The sequence below is a fragment of the Gopherus flavomarginatus genome, chromosome 8 (genome assembly GCF_025201925.1).
Source record: "Gopherus flavomarginatus isolate rGopFla2 chromosome 8, rGopFla2.mat.asm, whole genome shotgun sequence".
Classification (NCBI taxonomy): Eukaryota; Metazoa; Chordata; order Testudines; family Testudinidae; genus Gopherus; species Gopherus flavomarginatus.
Window position 1 is genome coordinate 13,113,123 of NC_066624.1, and position 17,798 is coordinate 13,130,920.

At 42.9% G+C, this 17,798-nt stretch overlaps 1 protein-coding gene across 1 annotated transcript; it reads left to right on the forward strand.

The window, feature by feature from the left end:
• The first annotated feature begins 3,859 nt into the window (after positions 1-3,859).
• LOC127056888 (uncharacterized) lies at positions 3,860-6,632 on the forward strand. Its single transcript, XM_050965221.1, has 2 exons — positions 3,860-4,057; positions 4,725-6,632. Exons 1-2 carry the CDS (start codon positions 3,860-3,862, stop codon positions 6,267-6,269), a joined length of 1,743 nt encoding a protein of 580 aa, XP_050821178.1. The 3' UTR covers positions 6,270-6,632.
• The last annotated feature ends 11,166 nt before the right edge of the window (positions 6,633-17,798 follow it).

The following is a 17,798-nucleotide window of genomic DNA, read 5'->3' on the forward strand; positions in this document are numbered from 1 at the left end:
AATTAATTTTAGTTGTGTGCGTGCCTGCAGTTTGCATCGTGACCCAGACCCTCCTTGCATCCCTTACCTATACAGTCTATTGCCACATGCAGCCTGGTAAATAACAGCTCTGCATTTTTCTTTCGCCCCTAAAAGTACGTGGCAATCTACATGGCATCACGAACAGGATGCACGGAGGTTGGGCCATGCCCGTGGCACACTGCAGATCGCGCAGATAATGAAACTGAACAGTTCCAACATTTGCAGTTTCACCTTCTTACTAGCCAAAATTCGACTAATCCAAAAATAGAATGGATCTGTTCTCTTGGCTCGGGCAAAACTCTAAAAGGTTATACTGTACCATTAACCCTGGCAGATATGGGATGCCTCCTTCGGTGCCACCCGAGCTTTAGGAGTCAGCCAGCCGATTGTTCCCTGCAGCCTCAGTGCACGGAGACTGTGGAAAAGTTTGGTGCTGCAGATCCCTCTCAACTTTGGAGAGAATGTAGCCGCATTGTTAAAAAATCTGGAGGCACCGTTTCCAAATTAATTCCCCCACCTCGGGTAATACCTGCTGATCCGGCACATAAATTATTATGCCAAATGATAAAAGAATTAAATTTGATTAAGAAAACCAAAAAATTGCCACCCAATGAATATAAATCTGAGGATGTCTCCACCGTCCTGTTTAGCATGATATGCAAGGCCCTCGATCTGTGCTCTGTCCTCCATGGAGGCACAATGTCTGCAGCTAAACAGGCAGCCCCAGGCTCTCCTAAAGGTAATAATGAGAAGAAGACAGAAAAGGTAGAGCCCATCACTTCCCCCCCCGCAAGTCCCTCTCGGAAAATTTTGCCACCCCCATATGAAGCTCCTGAAACTCCTCTGTATCCAGCTCTGCCAACAGCCCCAGAATTTGCAGAATCTGAAACCATAGCAGAAGCTTTGCCTATTGCAATAACTAAAACTAAAATAGACGCACAAACAGGCAACACCACGCAGGTTACTGAACTGCGAACACGTACTAAGGCCGAACTTAGAGAGTTTTTAAAGGAAACGCAACGAAAAGCTGACGAGGCCCCCATGGTTTGGGTCGGGCGGCTAGCCTTAGAACACGGAGCAGAATTGGTGGACCGCGAGGAGGCCGGCACCTTAGCCAAAACGGCCAATTGGGCACGAGGCTTCCCGGGTCATGCTTTATTAAATAATCGCATTTGGCCACTTACCACCCCGGCAGCTGCCATTTTAGCAATGAAAGGCAGTTTTAAAGGATTATATATCCCTCCGGGAACCTTAGTTACTCCACACGATCTAATATGGGCAATCGCAGGAGCTTCCATAGCCCTGTGGGATCCACTACAAAATCCACTTAATTTAACTGTTCAACAGCTATTGGTGGCCACACCCTTTATACACGTTACTGATCCCACCCAAATTCCTGTCTCAGCAGAGGTGGTTAATTTGGCATTAGAAGCTGCCCCTGGAGCTGATACCGGTGCCTTGCTGCACTTGCATGCGGCCGTTTGCAGACCCATCTTAACGTTATTTGAAGTGGTTAGTAAAATTAAGTTGTTACTGCCACCCCCGCCTGTTGTTCTCACAGTTGATTCACCACCAAAAAACCCTCCAAAAAGTCAGTTTAATCCCCAAAAATATCCTGAGCGAACTAAAGCTGAACGGGCACTATTTGGCTTCCTTCTTAACAAAGGGATCCCCAAAGAAGCCCTGCGTAAAATGTCAAACCAAGAGCAGCAAAATGTAGCCGAACAGCTAGGCTGGAAAAATTGGGAGGACTATGTTAGGACAAAAAACGAATAGGGGTCGGATGCTGCCCGGCCCAAATTAAAGATCCCACCGATGAACGCCCATACGTCACCCTGTTAGTTAACGGTGACACCCCTACTTCCTTTTTATTAGACACTGGAGCTCAAATTAGCGTTATTGAGCCCAACGTTCCCCACTGTCCTACTGGCTCCTTTATGTTTGTTCAAGGTCTCAATGCAGTACAAGAAAACCCCGTGGTTTGGGTTAAAATTGCCCACGGAAAATACCTAAGAAAAATAAAAGCCTTGTTGGGATCAAAAAATCTGCTAGGTGTCTCAGATATTAAAAAATTTAAACTGCATGATCAAATTCTGCAAGCCCTCCCTATAACTGTAGGCGATTATTCCCCCTATACCCCCGAAGTAGTTAACTCCCAGCCATGGAAATTTTCCCCTATTCCCACAAAATCCGAAGGGCTTCCCCTTATTGAAGCTTTGCTCACTCAGCTTCTAGAAGAAAAAAAAAATAGAAAGGGTCACTGCATCCACCTTTCTGTCCGCGGGTTGGGGTATTCCCAAGCCCGGCGATCCCTCTAAATATCGCCTTGTCATTGATTACAGACAAGCTAACAGCCATGTAAAGCCTATCACATTTTCCAGCTCTGCCACCATTCCCGAAATACAGCGGCAACTAACCGATGCAAGTAATCAGTGGGCATGTACTCTTGATTTAAAGGATATGTTTTACCAAATCCCACTCCAGGACACACAAGGAATATTAACCTTTGCTTTTAAGGGCGTCCAATATAAATGGAAAGTTTGCCCACAGGGGTTCTGTAATTCTCCTGCACTTGCATAGTCCCATCTCAATATCACATTGCAAAAGGTAAAACCCCTACAGGATGTGTATGTGCTAACCTATGTAGATGACATTGTCATTTGTGGGCCCAATCCACAAGCAGTTCAAAGTACCATCCAAATGATAATTGATGCATTAGAAGCAGATGGGTGGCAAATTAACAAAACAAAGAGCCACCTGCAGGCCAACCAGCAATTCTCATTCTTGGGACTCCAATTCACTCCCACCACTCACACCCAAGCCCCAGCCAGTGTATTAGACCCTTGGACAGAAGCCCCTCCACAAAATAAACGAGAGCTTCAGCAGCTATTAGGTCTCCTTAATTATCACGGCCAATATATCCCGGCACAGCTAATTTTTAACCTAGAAATCCTACAAAGCTCTCTCTCTTCTAAACGCTCCCGAGAAGTATGGAACGCATCAGCCCAACAAAGCTTAGAGAAACTAGCTGGCTGGTTCGCCTCTAACCCCCACCTCACCCGTTTTAATTCCCAAGAACCCCTCAACATCAATTTGTTTATTACAAAACACCATGTAGGGTTCACTGTACTGCAACATGGTAATGCTATTTACAATTGGGCCCATCGCCTGTCTGGACCCCAGTACAACTATGGTCTAGTGGGAAAAATGCTACTGGCTGCGTCCAGTGCGTGTCACTGGTCCCAACTCCCTATCCCAGGTACCCTGTCTGGACCACGTGTTCATTTAATTCCATGGCTTACAAGTACCCCTCCACTCGAGTTTCATGGCACTACTCGCACCTGGCAGCTTCTGTTTCCAGGCTGAGGTAGCTTGGCAGGCATGGATCCTAACTCCCAGCGATAACATCTTAGCCCCCCCCCCCGCCCCCCCGCTTCACCAACCGTTATGCATTGAAGTAAAATATGATCCCTGGGTTGTGTCTGACGGGGGCACCTCACCATCCCCTAGGGCAGCAGTTCTTTGTTCCATATGTAATCACTTTAATGTGTAGTTGCTGCCCCCCTCCTGCTCCGCACAAGAATGCGAGGTGCAGGGCGTTCTTTTAGCTGCCCAACATGTTGCTAATGCCCACTCTGCCAACAAGCAAGTTGTTTTAGGTATCGATTCTCAATTTTGTTTAGACATTTTAATTGAGCAAGCCTCTCCCTCAGCTTTTGTTAAATTGTGGGACCAAATTTTTGCCCTAATTCGTAAATTCTCTCACCCTTGGTTCGTTACGCACTGTCCCTCCCATTGACCAGACTCTAACCCCCTGCATTCCAGTCTTGATCAAAGAATGAGAGAGCTCTCCCAAGCTCATATGGCAAATCCCGCCGTACAGGCAGACCCGCTGTTGCGCTGGCTCCACGAAGAATGGGGACACTTACCACCCACAAAATTGTACGGCCTGTTATCTAGCTTTTCTAACCAAAAGCCTGACGTTAGCCGCAGTCAGTGCGAGCTCATTGTTCAGTCCTGCTTGCAGTGTGTGCAGGTAAAAACTATGAATCGTCCCCGATAGGAGCACTCTGCATACGCTGCAGAACACTTTGCCCCAGGTAGTACGTGGCAAGTTGACTTAACAGGACCCTTGCCAGGTGCTCGTCGTTTTCCAAAAGCCTTAGTTACTGTCGATCTGGGGTCTCGACAAACCTTTTGTGTTCCTCTTAATAAAACCAACGCTGCTTCTGTCGCTGTGGCTCTTAAGCAAACAGCAGCTGCCTGGGGCACTCCCACTGTAGTCCAAGCAGACGGTGGACCACCCTTTACCAGCAAAAGCATTGAACAGCTCATTTTGGGATGGGGGGCTTCCCTTCACATCCACACTAAATATCATCCTCAAAGCAATGGTGTGGTAGAGCGAAAAATCGCAGTCCTTAAAACTATGTTGCGAACAGCTAACCCCAACCCTGATTTTAAAAACTGGAGCTCATTTTTACCCCCGGTACTTATCGCACTCAACAAAAGTTACTCTCGCTGGCCTCACATTTCACCTACACCTAAGCCGCCTTGGTCCCCCATGTTTAACACCGGCCAACTGGTTTGGCTTACAGAACCCCAAGCCTCTGGCCATCGAAAACCTATAAAAACCACCATTCTCTGGGCCGGCAAGTACCCTAACACCTACTTAGTGGCTACAAGTACCCCCGGTAACAAGCTAGTTCATCATAACTGGCTCAGCAAATGTAGTTCTTAATAAACAAACTAATGCCCCTGAGCAGGGCTCCTATTATTCTGTTTTACAGGTTATACTGCCCTTCCTCACAACATCTTTGCCCACGGAACCCTTAGGAGAAGGTGGACTACAAACATGGTTCGCCGCCTACTGGGTGCAGGAGGTCAGCAGAAACCAGTCCCTGTCAGCGCTGAATCCAGAACATTGTCTTGTTTGCTCTACTCAGTTCTCACCTAAATATCCATTACCCTTTCAATTTGTACCAATAGTTTATAATTTTTCTTCATTTAATTTATCTAATGTAAATTGTTCTTCCCCCTATGTGCAGTGGGCTGCTTCTAGTGTTTGGAATAATTGTTCTTCACAATTTAATTCTTACGTGTTTCCAGTTCTTAATGCTTCAGGTGGAAGTGATCATAGCTTTCCTTTAATTGATAGTATTAGAGTTCCAGCATCTCATTGTTGGGTTTTTGTTGGTAATAGTTTAACCCCAGCCCCTACTTGGGTGGGTACTTATTCTAATTGTTCTATGTGGAGTTTCTCTTATGCTAATACCTCCCTAACTAAACCCACTCTTACTTACACCTACCCCCCTCCCCTTAATTGTTCTTATCGTCTTAATTATAACATTCTTTTTGGAACCTTCTATACCTCCATAACACATACGTATCTGTTCCATGCCCAGCATATGCATCATGCTGAGGCTGCATGTATCAATCGTGCATCCAGCTTTTTCTCCATGGACAATAATAGGTGGAGCCAGACCACAATTTCTTCCTTAAGACCCGGTCATTTTTGGATTTGCGGTAATGTCGCATTTGCTGTGCTTCCTCCCAACCCCCGGGGTATATGCACCATTGGCACCCTGTATCTACAGGGGGGAGGTATTTATACCTTGCCATCTAGCCACCGACACCGTCATAGTACCCGCTCATTTTGGACTCGTTTGCAAACAGCAGCTTCCTCCCTCGCCTCCTCTGTTGTTAGTTTTAACCCTGTCGGTTATATGATGTTACGTGATCAAGTGCTGTTTCAATCCCTTGCTATTGAAATGCTTGCTAATACTACGGCCAAAGGCCTCTCCTTAGTTAATCAGCAGTTAAATTCCCTTGTTCAGTATAGTATTCAAAATAGATTAATGATTCAATATTTGTTACAATCTCCCTCATTTTGTACTAAATTTGCTGAAGTATATCCCGAGTTTGCTGATAAATGTTGCGTTTCTTTGCCTTCTATTTCTCCTAATTTGTCCTCAATTGTTAAAGACCTGCAAACGTTGAGCTCTACTGTCAAAGAGTCACGAGAGTCCTTCCAGTTTTGGTCATGGCTCAATTGGTTTGGCCTTGCGCCCTACAAATCTTATTTCCAATCCCTGTTTGTGTCCCTTCTGGTTGGGCTCGCTCTTCTCTGTCTCGGATGTGCCTTCATTAAAGCCTGCATTCACAAGTTTGTTGCCTCGGCCTACATCACTTCCACCCCCGAAGCGCATCCCCTCGTAGGTGGGAATGAGGAGTCGGACTCAGAAGTTTAGGTTTTCAGCCAAACTATTTCGGCCAGGGCACGGGGGCATGTTAAGATAAGTTCCTGTCTGTATCCTAAAACTTGCCCATACTGGTATTGCCCTGGCCTCTTCCTTTGTCATTCAGTGTTAAACACATTCTGAACTATATGCATTTCCTCACCTTTTGGGGGCGAAGCCAGACTTTCAGGCACCTGCTCCCCTACTTGGTGTAAACTTTGCTTGTACCAATCAGAAACGAACACACACAGTTTTTGGGCCCCGTCCCCTATGACACTTCTATGATGTCATAGTGGGTATTTTAGGCTGGTCTGCCATGTGCAGGCAGAAGAGGAGAAAGAAAAACGAATCCTGTGTACCTTGTACACACCCGTAACTGAGCCTGATCACCTCGAAACCTCTCTCAGCTCACGTGTTTTAAGCAGAGTTTCTACGTTTGCCGGTCGTTATGAGTTGGTTTGTATTCATAAGTATTGGTTATTACTAAATGCTGCATCCGTGTTTATAAATATTGTTTAATAGTAAATACTTTAGCCATTGCATGTTTTAAGTTCCATTAACCCTATTAGCTAATCATACGCTGCTCCCTTACCCCTTGTAATTATCCCCAATAAAACTTTTAATTAATTAATATTAGTTGTGTGCGTACCTGCAGTTTGCATCATGACCCAGACCCTTCTTGCATCCCTTACCTATACAGTCTATTGCCACGTGCAGCCTGGTAAATAGCAGCTCTGCATTTTTCTTTCGCCCCTAAAAGTACGCGGCAATCTACATTTATTTGCAAATGTGTATTTGGCTGGAAGGAGTTCAAATTTGTATTTTGCTAAAAGGATTTTAATTTGTACTTGTATACTTAGGCTGGGAAGGTATTCCCAGTGTCTATAACTGAAAGACCTTGTAACATATTCCATCTTAAATTTACAAAGATAGAAAAAACAGTAAAAATTTTCTTTAATTAAAAGCTTTCCTTGTTTAAGAACCTGATTGTTTTTTTTATTCTGGTGAGACCCCAGGGGACTGGGTCTGGATCCACCAGTGAATTGATGGGGAGAAAGGAGGGAAGGGGGAGAGAAAGGTTAATTTTCTCTCTGTGTTAGGATTACTTTCTCTCTCAGGAAGAGTCTGGGAGGGGGGAGAGAGAAGGAGGGGGGAAGGTGAATTTTCCTCTCTGTTTTAAGATTCAAGGAGTTTGAATCACAGTAATCTTCCAGGGTAACCCAGGGAGGGGAAGCCTGGGAGAGGCAACTGTGAGGGAAAGGGTTTACTTTCCTTGCATTAAGATCCAGAGGGACTGGGTCTTGGAGGTCCCCGGGCAAGGTTTTGGGGAGGGGACCGGAGTGTACCAGGCACTGAAATTCCTGGTTGGTGGCAGTGCTACAAGTACTAAGCTGGTAATTGAGCTTAGAGGAATTCAATGCTGGTACCCCATCTTTTGGACGCTAAGGTTCAGAGTGGGGAATTATACCATGACACTAGGGTTTTTGAAAGCACCTCAGATTTAGTTTCTATACAGATATTATAAAATGAAAATACATTCATTTTAGTAACTCAAGAGCCTCAAGTTTCAGGAACAAAATTGTTTCTCGTTATTAAGAAATCTGCCTTTCCCACTTTGCCTTATAGTCTCTTCTCATGCCCATCTTAAAGTCAAACCAAAGTCTTCTTTCAATTTTAGGAAGAGAAGTGCAAAGCTTATTGCTATGAAACAGAAAAGACAGGAAATCCTAAAGTTTTTCAATTTAAACTCAGATTTCACAACAATCATATTTTCTTCGCAGGGGAAACCTTACTCAGTAGGAGTTATCCCATTATTTCAGTGGACTAATCAGAGTGTGACAGGACTTGGAAAGTCACACGAGTGTCATTGTAAAGTAATGTTACTGTACACAGGACTTGACCGTTATTTGTTGCCTCAGGATATTTGTTACAAACATGGAAGACAGCAGCCATAACAAAAACCTGTACATTTCTTCCCAAGCACTTGAAGGAATGTGATCATGTGAGATATGACCACAGTGGCAAGGTATCCCCCTGCTCCCGCCCCCCGTCTTCTGCACTGATTCAGCAGCCCATCCCTATTCAACAGAGCATACACTTAGCTTTAGGCACATGCTTAAATACTGTGCTGAATTGAAGCCTTCAGTCCTGGTCCTGCAAACACCTGTGCACGTGAGTAGCTTTAAGCATGCAAATAATCGTCTTGACTATTCAAAAGAGAGTAAAGTTAACCATATGCCAAAGTTTCTGTAGGATCGGGACCTTATTTCTGCTCTCCACCCAAATAATCAAAATCTTGGCGTTCTTCTTAGCTTTTGTTGTTTTTTGGGTTGTAGTGTAGCATCTAATATCCTAGCATGGATAAGGACAGCAGTTAAAATAGCATCACCTCATTATTCTTTTTCACCAGTTCATGGTTTGGAGGGGGTGGGGCCGGTCACAATGGGGTTTGGTTTTTTGCTTAGCTTTTTTCTGGTCCATGGGATCTAGACTTCGTTCAGCTCTTGAATTCATTTTTCTACTGCTTCCTAAATCCCCTGGAGATGGCTGGTTCAGAATATTGAGAGAGAAACATACGCATTTGGGGGAGCATTTCATTTCCTCGGGTTTCTAAATCAAAACTAAACAGTTAATGATTTATTCATACAGATTGAGCATTAACGTCATGATGTCATGTTAGTCATGATATGGCAAGAGGCCCCATTTTGTCAAACAAATGTAGATTAGCTTCAATGACTCAGATTACTTTATCCAAACAATTCTAGGTGTCAGCATTTTCCTACTGATCATCACTAAGGTGCATGTAAAGTGGTTAAGTCTTAATTGAAAAGCCGAATAAGAGTCATTTGATTTCCAAGGTGCCTACTTGAGGCACTGCTATCAACAGAATATAGAGCAACAGTGTTGAAAGTGTACACAACTAGTTCCAGGTTCTTTTTAAAATCAGGATTTGTCACATTGAAAGCCCTTCTCTAGCTACAGTATCTAGCCGTTATGGTCGTATAGAAAAGCTTAAATATAAACTCCAATGACTCAAAAGCCAGAAGGTAAAATTCATATATATTAAATATAAATATAGACACACACCATAGATCAGATAGATAGAATCTGTAAGTTTCATGATTAACTTGATATGATTTTGGATTCTAGCTCAGGATTTTTGAACACTTGGGCCAGAAACACTGTCCTGAACAAGACAGCTGGGCAGGAGGGATAGCTCAGTGGTTTGAGCATTGGCCTGCTTAAATCCAGGGTTGTAAATTCAATCCTTGAGGGGGCCACTTAGGGATATGGGGCAAAAGTCTGTCTGGGGATTGGGCCTGCTTTAAGCAGGGGGTTGGACTAGATGACCTCCTGAGGTCCCTTCCAACCCTGATATTCTATGATTTTGCAACTTTGCTGAGGATCTTGGCGTACATTTTGGTTCTTAAACCAGAATATTCATAACAATGGGTTTCAAAGGTTCCAGATTTGACCCACAACATGTGTCCTTTCATTTGTTTAGTAGTTTGCTCACATCAGCAGAAATACATTTTAGAGATAGTGGTGTCCGGCTGCACGAATGTTTGTAAGTCATTTTTTCCTACGTCACCAATCACAATGAGTTCTTGCTCTGCATAAGCTGTTTTTTGTTTGCTAAGAATGCCTGAGACTCTCAAAAAAAGGAAATACCTTTATATTTGTCAAATCAGTGGCTACCATGGCAATATTGATGTTAATTATCGCCTCAGACCACTTTTGGGTTGACTATCCTACTCAGCTTCGGTTGGTTGGTCTTGCACTGGAAAAAGCACTGTGAAATATTTCAGAACAGGCAAGAGACAGATGGTTAGCCATAAAGAAATCGTTTATGGGAATATGGTAGAAATCTGTGCATTTTTCTCTAATACTTAAATATTTATCACAATGATACAATGAGGTCATGTGTATTTCACCAACATCCTGCTTGTTGAATTTTCTGCACAAAGTGCAACATACGCTTGTTATGGGGATTTTTTTTTAAATAGAGCTGTATTGTGCTGTGCATGGCTCACACTATTACTTTTATCCCTTTTATAAAGGTAGGAATGGGGTGCTCTTAAACCAGCCAGGCAAAATTGCCAGGATGAAAACTAGCAGTATCTTACTCAGACCTCAAAAAAAACATTACCCTAGGTGAGTAGAAATTTGCAAGACTGGTTTAAAACTCATAGTGCTGGCTTTATGAAGTGCATTCGTGTTTGCTATTTCCATTTGTCTGGGGTGAGGTGTAACAAGTGGGATTGTTAGTCATTCTTTGCATTACAATAGTGCCTATAGGCCCCACTTAAAAGAAGGGCCCTGCTCTTCTAAGCACCATACAAACAGACAAAAGAAGAGACAAAAGATGGGAAGAGGTAGAGAGAGGTGCAGTGACTTGCCGAAGGGCACGCATCAGTGATTGACAGCCAAGAAGAGAACCCCCAGCTCACCTCTCTTAGTCCCGTGGCCTGTCCACTGGACCATGGGATGCAGACAACCATTATCATCACATCTCTGGATAAGAGGTGCTATAAAAATACATAGTATTATATTACCAATAGCCAAAAACAGAGTAACGCAAATGTCACCAAACAATATTTTAGTCTCTCATTCCCTCTTGCAATGCTCTTCAACACGTAGCAGTTCTCCCCCTAGATTTCCTTATGAAAGTTGACAGACTCCTCTTCCATAAACTCATCAAACCTCCCTTCCCAATATACATTTTCAGAAATCTCTGTTTGAAGGGCAAGGACACAGCTGGATTAGAGTCAAGTGGAACACAGATGAATCATCATTAAAATTGTGGTGCTAACATAGCAATTGAACCCTACAATTCTGATCTAATAAAATCCTAAGAGTTGAGAGCACTCATCAGCTTGCAGAATTGGGCCCAGTATGAAAAACCGAAGTGAGGAATTCAGCCCCGAGTGGAAGATACTGTCATTTTCAGGATAAAACTATTTTGGTTCTGCAGATGCAAATTTGTTATTTCAAATACTTTTTTGGTTTGACCAACTGGAATTATTAAATTTGAAGGGGGTGTTGTTTGTTTGTTTTAATCTATTGCCTTTTCCCTTTGTCCCAATTCTGCGATATCAAAAATTGACAATTTTTTAACGACTAATTGTTCAGACATATTCCCAGTCCCACATTGACAACAAGGCAATTCTCTGCATGCACAGAAGATAAATGGAGTTAAGGCCACTGAGCAAACATGGCATTTTTGTTGTACTGTGATCACAGATGAGTCACTAAGTAAAATGATTAATCACAAATCAATGTTACTAGGCTCATTTAGAGACGATTCTCTCTCTGCAAAGCAGGTAGAAGCTCTAAATTTATAAGCTAATGCGTTTATTCTAGCTGTAGCAGTCTCGTTATTGGTCTTAAGCATCAGAGTCTGCAGGAAATTTATGTGCAATTAAGCTAAAGTGATGGCCTCTTTATACACATTTTGGCACTTTTTTATCTAATAGTGTATTGTGCAAATATATAAATGAATTCAAGCATTACATAGAAATTACAGTTAATGCAATACTAAGAAAAAGAGACATATTCTAGAATTTTAATACATATGACAATAAGGTATTTAGAACTATCAATTACACTCATTTTATCAGCCTGCTAATGGGTTTGTATTAAGATTTTAGTCACTGCTTCATTTTCGGTAGACTAGCATTTGTAACTTGAAACAAACAGTTTTACGATCTAAATCCTTTCAGGAGGAAGTGCATGGATTTGTTAAGAGTAATAGGTTAGTAAGCGGTACTTATGCTTTGAATGGCTTCTATTTGGTAAATAAACTCACCTTATTGAACATATTTCAGCGCTAACAGATGAGGATGTTGTCTTTCAGACTTAATAAAGGACATGCTCCCTTCCGTGTCAATATACATTTTCTCTTGGGATTAATGAAAATATTTATATACATATTATTTTCATCTGCCTATCAAATAAACCAGTATAAATGGTTTCTGGTAATATTGTTTCCATGCTGACAAGAGTGACTGTTTAGAGTAACAGGAGACATTGCAGCTTAGGTACACTGTATAGGCAGCCAACTTCCTACTCTATTTGAAACAGAGACAGCCAAATAGTACTCAAATAGTGTATTAGTAGAATATTTTCAAATAGATTACTAGGCCTGTCTTCCCCCCCGCCCTCCACATGATTCAATCAACTCTAGTAAACAGGTCTCATAGACTCATAGAATTTAGGGTCAGAAGGGACCAATATGATCATCTAGTCTGACCTCCTGCACAAAGCAGGCCACAGAACCCTACCCATCCACTTCTATAACAAAACCCTAATCTATGTCCGAGTTTGTCATAAACAGATAGCTAAGGGTTAATGTCTCTTTCACCTGAAGCACCTGACCAGAGGACCAATCAGGAAACCGGATTTTTTCAACTTTGGGTGGAGGGAATTGAGTGTCTAAGTCTTTTGTCTGTCTGCCTGCTTTCTCTGAGCTTTGGAGAAGTACTTTCTACTTTCTAGTCTTCTGTTTCTAAGTGTAAGGACAAAGAGATCAGATAGTAAGTTATATGGTTTCTTTTCTTTGGTATTTGCATGAATATAAGTGCTGGAGTGCTTTGATTTGTATTCTTTTTGAATAAGGCTGTTTATTCAATATTCTTTTAAGCAATTGACCCTGTGTTGTATCATCTTAATACAGAGAGAACATTTGTATGTATTTTTCTTTCTTTTTATATAATGCTTTCTTTTAAGACCTGTTGAAGTTTTTCTTTACTTCAGGGAAATTGAGTCTGTACTCACCAGGGAATTGGTGGGAGGAAGGAATCGGGGAGATCTGTGTGTTGGATTGCTAGCCTGATTTTGCATTCCCTCTGGGGGAATAGGAAAGTACTGTTTGTTTCCAGGATTGGGAACAGAGAGGGAGATTCACTCTGTTTGGATTCACAGAGCTTGTGTCTGTGTATCTCTCCAGGAGCACCTGGAGGGGGGAAGGGAAAAAGGATTATTTCCCTTTGTTGTGAGACTCAAGGGATTTGGGTCTTGGGGTCCCCAGGGAAGGTTTTTCAGGGGGACCAGAGTGCCCCAAAACACTCTAATTTTTTGGGTGGTGGCAGCAGGTACCAGGTCCAAGCAGGTAACTAAGCTTGGAGGTTTTCATGCTAACCCCCATATTTTGGACGCTAAGGTCCAAATCTGGGACTAAGGTTATGACAGAGTTATTCAAGTCTTCAAATTGTGGTTTGAAGACCTCAAGCTGCAGAGAATCCACTAGCAAGTGACCCATGCCCCGTGCTGCAGAGGAAGGCGAAAAACCTCCAGGGCCTCTGCCAATCTGCCCCGGAGGAAAATTCCTTCCCAACCCCAAATATGGCGATCAGCTAAACCCTGAGCATGTGGGCAAGACTCACCAGCCAGCACTCAAGAAAGAATTCTCTGCAGTAACTTAGATCCCATCCCATCCAACATCCCATCACCGACCACTGGGCATACTTATCTGCTGATGATCAAAGATCAATTGCCAAAATTAAGCTATCCCATCATACCATCCCTTCCATAAACTTATCAAGCTTAGTCTTAAAGCCAGATATGTCTTTTGCCCTCACAACTCCCCTTGGAAGGCTGTTCCAGAACTTCACTCCTCTAATGGTTAGAAACCTTCGTCTAATTTCAAGTCCACTACTAGAAATCACTCACATTCTTGTTGATTACACTAAGGATATTATCTGATTGCAAATCATTGCATGATATAAAACAAGAATCAGTTTGGGCTACTTTGAAGGCATGGGCTTGCACAGTTCCCAAGCTTTGTAAGGTATATATTGTGCTCATAGAAGGCGCTGGACTGAGATTTGAAGACTAGATTTCTCTGTTTGTCAACCAACCAGATATAACTTAGCTAAGGCAAGTTTCCCCACATTGCTCTATCAAGTTGCCTATTCATCCAAAGGGATTTAAGAATGAAGTGTCTAAAGCTACTAGGCTAACATAATTTAGGTGTCATTAAAAATCAGCTACTGGAAGGTAGCCAATGTTTTATTTATCTTTAAAACAGGGAGCGTTTCTGGGAATTACAGATCCATGAGCCTTACTTCAGGTAAATTAGTTGACACAATAAATGAAGTTATAAAACACCAGCATAAGCATAACCTAAGGACAAACCAGCTTGACTTGTGGAAAGGAAAACTGCATCTCTCCAATCTACTAGAATTCTTTAAAGTCAACATAGTAGCAAATAAAGGCGAACCAGTAGATATTTAGCTGGACTTTCAAGAAGCATTTTTTAAAAGGTCTTCCTCAAGAGACCACCAATATAGCAAAGCATTCACAGGTTGAGATGTAAAGTTCTGTCATGGATTGGACCCTAATTAGCATGTAGAAAACAAGAACAGGAATAACTGGTTAATTTTACACATGGTCAAAGGTTAATTGCAGGGTGTCTCAAGGACTTGTACTAGAAGTAGTGTTCTAATGATTACCCGGGAAAAGAGGGGAATATGGAGATGACATTTCCAGTGACATTATTTAGGTTGCAGAGAATTGCAAGGAACTTTAAAGGGACCTCAAAGCCCAGTGATTGGGAAACAACTGATGAAATTCAGTGTGGACACGCGCAAGGTGACACCCAGTGGGAAGAACAATTTCAAGCACTGATACAGGTAATTTAAGAACTCATCAGTGTGTAACAACTCAGAGAAAAAGTAGTAGGTGCCATCATGCACAGCTCAATCTGAATATCTGGTCAGTGGTGACAAGATATTAGGCTGCCTTAAGAAAGGGACAGATTATAGAATGTTACTGAATTGGATGGCTTGTCTATCACAAACCCTGTATTCCGTTCTCATTGCCCTAACTCAAGGGAGTTCCACCATGAAAAAGAAAAAAAAAATCAAGAAAGGCTCTAGAGAAATGGCTAGAGAAACTGAAAGACCTCCAGGCAAGAATTGTCTTTTTGCTCGGTGTTTGTACAGGACCTAGCATAATGGAGTTATGCTCAAGCGCTACTGCAATACAAATAGTAATAAGAGAAAATAAAACGTTTAGGACTATTAGGTTAGAAGAGATAAAGTCAAAATAAATAAAATAAATGGTAGAGAAGGGTTCAGTTGGTCTCTTCAGTTTGCTTTTTCTTATAACACAAAGCCAAGGAGAACAGCCAATGAAATTAAATGGCACATATTTAAATACTGATGAATGGCAATAATTAACAATTCCTAATTAACCTGTGCAACTCAGTGCCAGAAGATATAGGCTAAGAGCTTAGTTGCATTAAAAAACAAGACTAGGAATTTTAATAAGTAAATCCATCCTACAATTACTTCAGCTGTTCCTTCTGATTTTTTGCTTTATCATTATTTTTAGATTGTAAAAGCCTGGTTTTACAACTCCAGTGACCTTCCTTATAGCACATACAAAATTGTTAAAGGGATACAATATGGGAGCTCTCTCTAAAGGAGGTCAATAATTCCACCATATTGTCAGAGAATTTATGGATCAACCCATAACATTCAAGGACATTTCATACGACAGTCTAAAAGGACAACAGAAATTAAGAAAAATAAATCCAGAACACAAAAGGCGTAATGAAGAGGGAACATAGCTATTAAATATTAAGATCCCCATGTCCGCAGATTTCTCTGATGTACAATTCCTGCACATTTTAATGCTTTGTTCCAATTTGTATTGTTTAGTACTAAGAATTGTATTTAGTTATGTGGAAAACATAGGGCTACCTCAGGGGTGGCCAACCTGAGCCTGACAAGGAACCAGAATTTACCAGTGCACATTGCTGAAGAGCCACAGTAATACGTCAGCAGCCCCCCCTTCAGCTCCCCACACCTCCCCCTCCTTCACTGCCCCTCCCGATCAGCTGTTTTGCAGTATGCAGGAGGCTCTGGGGGAGGAGAAAGGGTGGAGGGAGGGAGGGCACGGCAGGCTCAGGGAAGGGAGCAGGAAGGGGTGGAGTGGGGGCAGGGCCTGTGGCAGAGCCAGGGGTTGAGCAGTGAGCACCCCCTGGCACATTGGAAAGTTGGTGCCTGTAGCTGCAGCCCCAGAATCGGTACCTATACAAGGAGCCGCATATTAATTTCTGAAGAGCCTCATGTGGCTCCGGAGCCACAGGTTGGCCACCCTTGGGCTATCTTTAGGTTGGGGTTGCGTGTGCTGTTACAGTGGGGAGAAAACAGGCAGCTACACATCCCCAAGCAGCATTGCACTGTGGAAAAGAGATGCCCAACTAACATGTCCAAAGGGATGTGAACAAACAGTGTGTCTAGTTGTAACTCACACACCTCTTTATGCAGCCCTGGTCTCTCGTCTGCACCACCATTTAAACTTCCTTGTAGGTAAAAAAAAGTACTGCAAGATTGGGAAGAGGAGAGGACTTTTGATGACCAAAGAATGCCGTTGTTAATAGCTGTATGGTGTATTTCATTACCTTTTCAAAGTATATTCCCTCACTCTGGGGCTCTTTGGGTAAACTTCTGCTAGGATCAGTATTCTAGAATTAGTTACCTAAAAATCTGTCCATCCGAGAAGTTTGTACAGGAAGCTCCTGTTTCTTTACAAAACATTAGAGCAGATTTCATGTGGCTACAGATACAGACTCAGTACCAAGAGTTTTGGAACTTTGCACCTCCACTCTTCAGCTCTTTCACTCCCTCCCCCGATTCCTGCTTACTGATGATGTATAAGGAAATGAAGTGCCGCTGGGAATACTTTACATTACAGTAGATGAGGAGCAAAAATACACATGGCTGCTGAAGGAGCTGAACTGTCAATTTTTCCAAGACAGTTTTCCTCTTCTCAGAGGGAAAACGTGTACGAATAGGAAACTAACTCCACTTATCTGGAAAGCAGTAAAGAACACTGCAGCTGAGCACATCATTAAAGGATATGTTGTGTTCGAGACTTTTTGTACATGCAGCATGTCCAACTCTAATTACGCAGCAAGGGTCAGCCTGCTACTAGTAGGATCTAAGCTCCTCCCTCCTTGTAGAAACCAGGAGAGAGAGAGAGAAAGTGCACGTGTGTGTTTAAAGTTAGGGAGGCTCCTGAGAATTAAGTCCAACTATAGGGAGGCCTAAGAAGGGGCCGGCTGCTAAGTAGCAATTAACAGGGCAAGGCTTTCAAGCGGGTGAGGTCTTTCCTGGGCAGAGCACTTAGGGCTTGGCTACACTGGAGAGTTGCAGCGCTGGTGGTGGCTTTACAGCGCTGCAACTTAGTAACTGTCCACACCTGCAAGGCACATCCAGCACTGCAACTCCCTGGCTGCAGCGCTGGCTGTACACCTGGTCTGCTTGGGGTGTAACGATTGCAGCGCTGCTCATCAAGTGTGGCCACCAAAAGCGCTGTTATTGGCCTCCAGGGTATTAGGAGGTATCCCAGAATGCCTGCTCACAACCGGAAGAATGGCTGAACTCCGAGCTCCCCCAAACTGCTTATTTAAAAAACAAACACAGCTCCTGTTTGCTGAGCGAGCAGAGGCAGGCAGGGGAATTGCTTTGGAATGTTCACAGCTGTTTGCTTGAAGAGAGAACCAGCACGCTCACACGGCAGAGGGGGAGG